Source organism: Lachnellula hyalina (assembly GCF_007821495.1).
Source record: "Lachnellula hyalina strain CBS 185.66 chromosome Unknown contig00337, whole genome shotgun sequence".
Classification (NCBI taxonomy): Eukaryota; Fungi; Ascomycota; class Leotiomycetes; order Helotiales; family Lachnaceae; genus Lachnellula; species Lachnellula hyalina.
This window is the reverse complement of record NW_022157451.1, coordinates 1-8,242: the sequence shown is the minus strand read 5'-3', so window position 1 is coordinate 8,242 and position 8,242 is coordinate 1. Positions and strand designations below refer to the sequence as shown.

At 48.0% G+C, this 8,242-nt stretch overlaps 2 protein-coding genes across 2 annotated transcripts; one reads left to right on the top strand and one right to left on the bottom strand.

Annotated features, from left to right (window-relative positions):
- Nucleotides 1–919: 919 nt before the first annotated feature.
- On the top strand, nucleotides 920–1,580 carry FCA1_0 (Cytosine deaminase; the record flags this gene model as incomplete). Its single annotated transcript, XM_031154109.1, has 2 exons — nucleotides 920–1,303; nucleotides 1,410–1,580. Coding segments are annotated over 2 exons (555 nt in total), but the record flags the coding sequence as incomplete, so codon positions are not given.
- Nucleotides 1,581–1,897: 317 nt separating this feature from the next.
- cda1_0 (Chitin deacetylase) lies at nucleotides 1,898–3,250 on the bottom strand (the record flags this gene model as incomplete). Its single annotated transcript, XM_031154108.1, has 4 exons — nucleotides 1,898–2,259; nucleotides 2,307–2,758; nucleotides 2,924–3,030; nucleotides 3,080–3,250. 4 exons carry the CDS (start codon nucleotides 3,248–3,250, stop codon nucleotides 1,898–1,900), a joined length of 1,092 nt encoding a protein of 363 aa, XP_031000939.1.
- Between the last annotated feature and the right edge of the window lie 4,992 nt (nucleotides 3,251–8,242).

Genomic DNA, 8,242 nt, shown 5'->3' with positions numbered 1-8,242 from the left:
CAATTTTGAGGGGCGTGAAGAGCTTGGATGAGGGGCCTTTGGGGGCGTCTTCTGCAGAGAGCATGCCGTTTCCGGGGAGGACTGCTTCGGCGGCTGTGACCTTGGGAGGTGCGCGGAGGATGGGACCCATTGTGTAGAGAAAGGAGAGAGAGGCGATGAAAACAGCAATTGGCAAGAATGAAGCTTGGTGGAAGAGAAGACAGTGAATTCAAATTCACTTCATGCCATACACTCACTGTAGGATATAAGGAAACAAAGAGAGAGAGTATAAAACCTTGTGCTTATCGGTGGAAAGCCCTGACTTACTAGGATCTCTCTCCATGGCGCATGTCCATTATCACCAAACATTTCCAGAAGATGGACGTCGAGGAAGATCGTCCACTTACAGTAGTTAAGTGAGGATAAGAGGGGCTTATCGGATCCACTCCGAAAGGGCGGTTCGCTGCTCCGATGATAATCCCTGCGTGGCGGCATACTGTACCTAGAGTCAGGCCAGGGTGAAGCTGGCTGTTGTACTTAGTCATCTCTTATTAGAGTGGCTCTAGAGTTCAGGAACGTAATACATACATCTAGTATATGTAAGGAACGTTGAACAAGGACGAGGCTGAGAACAAGGCTGAGGGGTTTCTTATCAGCGATAGTGACAATTTGGAATTAGTGAGGGGTCGATGAGGGGTCACTGGTGTGTGTTACTCGTATCCATAACATAACTTCATTTATCTAAAATGGGATGGGCTGAGCAATGAAAGGATATTTTCTAAAACTTCAAGATCCATACTACATGTATTCATTCTTTCACTTCAATTGTCCTCCCCTTGCAATTTCATCTCACCCAAAATGCTCTACCCCCTTTCAATCCTCAGCCTCCTCCTCCTAACCCTCATCCACCTCACCCACGGCTCCCTCCCTCCCCTCCAGCCCCAGCACCAGCCCCCCAGACTCAGCAGAAGACACAGACACAGACACAATCCCCTTCTCAACACGCGCGCACTGGATACGGCGCGCAAACGCCGCGCTCTCGGCCCTCTCTTCACCCTGTCCCTTTGCAGCCTTCGGCACCGTCATCGTAAAACACACTTCCCCCTCCAAACCCAACTCCAACTCCGACCCCAACGCCTTGGGAGAAATAGTCTGCATGTCCGTAAACGCGAACCAGCAGACGGGGAACCCGATACTGCATGGCGAGATGGCGGCTATTAATGCGTGCACGGTTGTGCTAGAGGGCAGGGGGTGGAGTCCGGAGGAGATTGGGGGGGCGTGGAGGGAGTTGAGTTTGTATACAAATGCGGAGCCTTGTCCTATGGTATGTATGATCTGATTGCCATGTTTAATGTCTTTTATCTTCTATTGAAAGAGTAGCTTGTAAGAGTAAGAATGAAGGGGACGGGCTGATAATTCTGCTACTGTAGTGTGCTTCTGCAATCAGGTGGGCGGGGTTCAAAGAATGTATATTTGGGACGAGTATCGAGACATTGGTTGAGAAGGGCTGGGGACAGATTTCTATTAGCGCAGACGAGGTGTTTGCGGAATCAATGGAGTTGCCGGGACGGACACGGCTGGTTGGGGGGGGTGCTTGCTAATGAGACGGATCCGTATTTTTCGTGGCAGTTTGATGGTGCGTATCCTTGTCCGAAGGGGTGTGAAAGGAAGGATGAGGGGCTTTGTGGTGAGGTTGGGGGAGAAGGCAAAAGTGAACTCTGAAAGGGTTGAAACGATCTGGAGATGAGATGATGTGATGTGATTATGATTTTCCTTTTCTCAAAAGCTATATAGATATTCCTCACGGGGTTGCAGGAGCAGATGATTATAACTCTTAGCAGTCAAAACCCCTTTCCAAAATCTCCGACGCCGTCTGGGGTATTACGCTTTCCAATTATAAATACCTCCATCCGAAACCTTAGACAGGCGCAGCCTTGTGTGCAGGCCACGCGTTGATTGTGTTACTTGCCTCTGCTCTCTTAACACCAGGTGCGAGATAACCTTTCTCGTACGGGAACTTCTCCCTGAAATGTTCGGCAATCTGTGTACGAGTAGCGACCCAGACATTCTCCTTGCTAGCAATATATTCCACGATCCTCTTGAGCGCCATGAAACGACCTGGCTTTCCGATGCAACGGCAATGGAGAGCAATAGTCATCATTTTCGGAGAGCCCTCACATCCTTCTTCGTATAGAGTGTCGAAAGCATTCTTGACATGGTCGTAGAAGTGTGTAGGGGAGCCGAAGCCTGTCGGTACGTTGAATTTGTAGTCGTTGCAATCTATTTTGTGTTAGACAAGCTGGAAGATGAGCATAATTGGGACTAACCGTAGGAGTATGGAATCATTAGCATCCCCTTGGGATCTTTTTCATTCTTCTCCGCAGGTACGTCAACCCAATAAGGCAAATCATCTGCATATGAATCACTGTCCCAAAGCAATGACACACCCATCTCTTTGTAAACTTCCCAGACTAGTGTCTGGGATCTACTTGACAGTCTGCCGTAATACCAACCCTTTGGTGGCTCCCCGCAGATCTTTGCAATAGTCTCGATCTCCTTCTTAATATATGCCTTTTCCTGTTCCGGGGGCATATTGGCGTAGTCAATCCATCGGTAGGCATGTGACGCTACATCGTGGCCATTTTTCACAGAAGAAAGGCCGACTGCAGGGTTATCTTCGATAGCTTTACCAACCGCGTAGAGGGTGTATTTGTAGTTGAATTTGTTGAATAGACGGAACAAACGCCAAACCCCGCTCCGGCTTCCATAATCATATTCACTAAACTGCTGTGTTAACATAGTAATAAATCGAGTTTGGGACAGAGACAAGGAGCCAAGGAGATGTCTGGGAGCTTGCATAAGCTCCTTAAACAGCTTCCAGCTCCTCAGCTGCATATAGAAAATCACAAATCTTTTCAGATATCTTGTATGAGAATACGCCTACCTCTCTATGTTTACGGCTCGTTCTTGTATCTTTGGGGCTCCACCCGGTGCTTCCCATAGGTGTGTTTCCGAATGCATGTCGCCATTGAGCACAGTGTGTTCAGCACCCTAAAGGTATGTCAGAGTGAGTAGGAGGTTGGAAATGGGGAGACTTTACCTCTTCATAGTTGATCACGAATGAAACCGCAATTTTAGCTCCTCCAGGCCATTTAGGATCGAAAGAGTTTTCGCCATAACCAACTAAATCTCGAGGGAAGTCATAGTGGTCATCCCACTCAAACTCCTTGATCTTGGATGTGTCTGCTGGAAGGTCGTAGGGTGTAGACATGTTTTGCTAGGTAAGTAATGCAATTGGAAGCTTTAGGATGGTAACTTTGCAAAAGTCCGGAGTCGAATGGTGATGAGAAGAGTAGATAGAAAAATGAGGGGCGAAAGGAAACAATAAGTACGCGCTCACCGAATTGAGAACAAATAATAACATGTCATCTCAATCACCTACAGCATAGCATGCTCGATAGATCGAGCTCATTAACAGCTAGCTATCTAGGTAGCTTCAGCATACTCTGCGGGCAGGGACGATAAGCCTTGGGCGGTTCCCCGCTTCCAATCGAGGGGCATGATATGAGGATAAAGGCTCCTGATAAGAGCTGTGCGGTCTCGTTCTCGTTGCTCCGATATCCCACTCTACTCCCACTCATTTCATGCCGTGAGAGCATGCCTGCCGTACGAGGTACCGGTCGTACCAACCTAGGTAGGTACCTAGGGGCTTTGTGTAGGCAGTGTCGGCAGTATCGGGGTCAATCTGGGTGCTCGCGGTGGACAGAAAAGCGGCACCAGTTTATAATGTCCTACGCGGAGTGGGACATTAAAGAAAGTCGACCGATGTTGCAACTGGAGGACCGGCGGCTAGTAAGAGCGATGAGGGAAATCGTGAAGCTTACCAAATGCCATGCTTTGATATATTTAGAAGTAGCTTCCCTCCGTAGAGCTGGCTTCTATTGGACTTCTAGTGGACTGTCGCCGTCTTCCGTAATTAACCGAGGGAAGCGAGTTGTCTTGACCATACCTCATCCCCTCCCATCCCTTTGTAAACATCAGGACAGGAGTCAGAAATAGCAACATGTTATTGCTATGGTCTGCGCCTTCTTCCAGAAGTAGCGGAAGTCTTCATGCGCACATTCTCTATCTACTACTTGGCATGACACGTCCTGGTGGTGAGGCTCCTGGTGGTGAGGCTCTCCGACTGAGGACCTCCTACCCGCGTCTTTACAGCTCTAAGCTGCTTGCTCAAATGTTTGTGTCTCCCAGCTGCGTCAATGACTAGCAAACATCCATCCTCAGTGCGATTTATGTCTTCTTTAATCGGACCTCCTTCGCTATCAAGGAGCAGAGAAGACCAGTGTGCTCTCTGGCCTCTGCCTCAAAAAATTTGACACGGGTTATGTGCACTCCTAAGACTTCGGAGAGATTGACAGTGGCCATATCACAATTGTACTTCGAGAGCATAGAAAAAAGCTCATTGCCCTTGCTTCGCTCAAGGTTTCGGCACGGTCAAGAGCCAGTCGTGGTTCACGTTTGAGCTTCTCCATTTCCTCACGATTTCCATCGCTTAGTCGATCCTTGTCGTGCAAAGCTCTGTCTCTCTCCATGATACTTATATTCTTGGCTTCTTCGTTGCCTTGTATATGTTTGTTTTCTTGAAAATCCATGCTTGTACAGCAACGATGTAAAACGTTGGAACCGGTTGGTTCAAGAGAGGTTACTAGATATATGCATGATGCTTTTCATATCTCGACAGCCCTCACAAGTTGATGAATCCAATATTGGGCATGCAGGCACATTAGGAGACGATACAAAAAACTTCCCCTATCCAAGACCCTCATGCCTCCTGCCGTGAGCTAAAATGAGCCCATTGAAGGTGAGGGTCGGGAGATATATATATCACGTGTTCGCAAAGTTGCGGCTGTGACTAAGCCCACTTGGGCGTTCCTTACTTCACTCCTTGACCTCAGGGACGGAAACAACACAACTTATTGCTTCCTCACTCTGTTTCCACCTCTGGATATAAAATGATAGGTTTCAACTGGGGTTCTCTGCCTAGTGGTCTTTCTTTACAGCAACTAGCTGTCAAGATGACTGAACGATTCTGTCAATTCAGATGTAGTGATTGACGTCCAGCGCCCTCACAAATGAATGAAATCGTGTGTTTTGCTTCCAACATCGATTTTGTATGGCCCTTTGAAGTATCCAGATGTTACAAGAAGATTGAGAAAGCAGCTTTTGAATCTAATGCCTGCTGGCAGCCGGCGAAGCACAGAGCTTTCTATTGTGGCTTCCTTACAGAAGTCCATTCCCCCTGCGTCGCTCCCATGGCTCCCCCTTTCATCCTCCATGTGATAACATCTTTGTTTTGTCGTGCATATCCAAATGTTTGCTTTATAATCCCCTTTCCAAGTTGTGCTAGAGACCCAAAGTGTCGTCTGATCATTGCAGACAAGCAGTATGAGACCGTTTGTCGCTCTACCCTCCCTCTTTCTGTAGGTAGTAAGATATGATCGACACGTCTCCTCTCCTCCTCCAACTGCAGCGCGCCTCTGGTCTGAAGATCAAGAACAGTAGACCAGGGTTGGATTGTATGCGACCGTGTTTCGAGGGACTTCGGACAACGAGAGTGGGTGATTCGTTCGACATGGGCGTGGAGGATCGTTCTAGGAACTATTCTAGCAGCAGTATGTTAGTCACTTGGTTCATTGCACGCCGTCAGCCTTCTACGAGAGCTCTTTGAGGGAAAATGCTACCTTCTATCCATTTTGGGCAAAGCAAATCGCATGGGCTACACACGGAGGGGGTGCCCCGACTTCCGCCCTCCTGGCCGAGCTCGGATCGCTTAAGTGTTATGTGTTATGATACAGTATGGCCATGAGGGAGCTAGCCGCGCACAAATTCTTTACTTTTCCAAAATTGGTTCGAGGTCTTCCCACATCACCTCTTTTGCACTTGCTACATCTTCTCCGTCAACTCTCTGGGCTTTGACAAAACAAGGCTCTTTCTCTGGACCTCCTGTCTGCTACATCTCTCGCATTCTACAGCTCCGCAATTCCTGCGGTCATTCTCCATCAAGCATCGCGCCTCGGTGGCTTTCCTGAGCCTTCCTCATCACCTCTTTTGTCCTCCTTACGCTTCGCCACGTCAAAGCTCTCTGTATCTCTAGACGTCTTTGCTACCTCCCCTCTCGCGCTCTACAGCCCCGCAATTTCATACGGTCGTTCTCCGTCAAGCCTCGTGCTCGGGTGACATCCTTCCCACTCTACCAACACCTCTTGGCAGCCCTCAATAAGTACGCACAACACATCATCTCTCCCTACTTGGGACCTAGCCTAACCTTGACCTCAGTTGACTCAGCTCTCGGGCCCTAGTACCCCTATTCGGCCAACCTAATTTACAAGATGGGGCTATCACACGAGACCCGCAGCAAAGATGTGTAACTTTGATGAAATGGATTGGTGGTCATCTGATCCGCTCAAAGAGCCCGCAGGAATGCCCAAAATTAGGTCCGGGTGCAAATTAATGATTAAACAGTATGAGGCTTGTGGTGAAGAATTGAAAGGTTTGGTCATGTCAAAAAGACAAGTATGTTGAACACTACGATATCTAATTATAATCTTACTGACCAAAGGTCCAGGAGGGCGAAACCACCTTTCTAACCCAAGGAGTATTTTCTAATCAGGCTATCTGGCAGGTTAAAGAAGAGTGGTATATCAAGGTCGACGTTGTTGAAAAAGGGAAATTCATGTTCCGCAACCGCTGCATTCCGCTGATCACCGCTTTGACTAGAGAGGTAGGTCTCCTAAGCCACATCAACCCCGTTCAAGCATTAATTTGTAATAGAAAAATAGCCATCAGCCTGTTCTTCGCCTTTACAATGATATCTGGCGTATTATTTACGGTCATGTCATTCCGCCGACTGAAGAAGCAGTCATCCCAGACACCGTTGCACCAGGCCATTACGAACGTACTTGGGGTGCGCCAACGTATCGTTATACCATTCCTCCATTGATTGTAGTTAATATGAATACTGCCAGCATTGGTATGGGGAAAAACCTTACCATCGCTTCAGAGGCATATCGCCATTATGTTTTCCACTTGCAAGGAAACAGCCCACACTACCTCTACCGCTTGAAACCCCTTCGTATGGACTCCATACGATCGATAGTTCTCAGTCTTGAGCCTGGACGCAACATCAAGTACCAGCAACTGTCTGCAGTCGCAGCTTGCCTTGGCCTTAAGCACCTGAAGCTTCTAATTTTCGACTCTCTCGGCCTGTATGAGGCAATTGGTTTGGGCAAGACCAGATTTCTTCGACTTCCCAAGGCGCTCGAAGGTGCGGTGAGAAGTCTTGATACCTTGGAAATCAGTGGCGCTACCACCATGATCAAGATCAATGAATTTTCTAATGAGGTAAAGCCTGATGCCCATGTCGACGCGGCTTTCTTGCAAAAAGTGGCCGTTATCATTCGACGTGTCATGGCGGAGGGCAAACGCGAGATCACCAAGGAAATTGAGACCAAGCTTGTACAAGGCCAACAGAGACTCGAGCTACCCGGAACGACCTTCCCTCGCCATCTTGGGGAAGTTGTTTTTACGTCGCGTGCGCCTGAGAAATTCCTCGCCGTAGCGCCCCAAACGATCATAAACATCCCTTCTTGATCAAGTCGGATTGTACGAAGCGGACAGAGAAATCAACGCCGAAAGAATGGACAACAAAGACTAGGGCAGCACTAAGACTTGGTTTAGGGCGTTTGAGTTTTGGGGGGGGCGTTTCCAAGGTCGTGATACCTTTCAACGAATGTAATTGTACTTTAGATGGAGAGCTAACCTCGAAAATGATGACCCCGTTCGGATGAGTTTTCCACGAGTTAGTTCGCGAATTATTTGCAGACATATCTTATCAGGGGAGGAAGTACTAGGGGGGTGGATTTCTTACGTTACTACAGATCATCAGACAGACACTTTCCTCGCATCGGAAATAGAAAAACAGTAGTTGCTTCTTGCACACCAAAAACTACCTTTCCTCGACCTTCCATATCCGTAGCTTGCGAGTTGCGTGGGTGACAATGTCCGCTTCCTTGAATGAAGTCTTTATGGATTCTTTGAGTACCCAGAAGTGACTTCCTACTTCTAACTTGTACTCTCTCTCTATCACGAAGCTGCCTTTGTTCCATTACTATCCCCAGAAAAGTTCAAGCCAACTTCCCAAGCATGCCAAAAGCCTCCGAGAGAAACCTTCCTGATTGTTATGGCTGACACTACAACTCCCCAC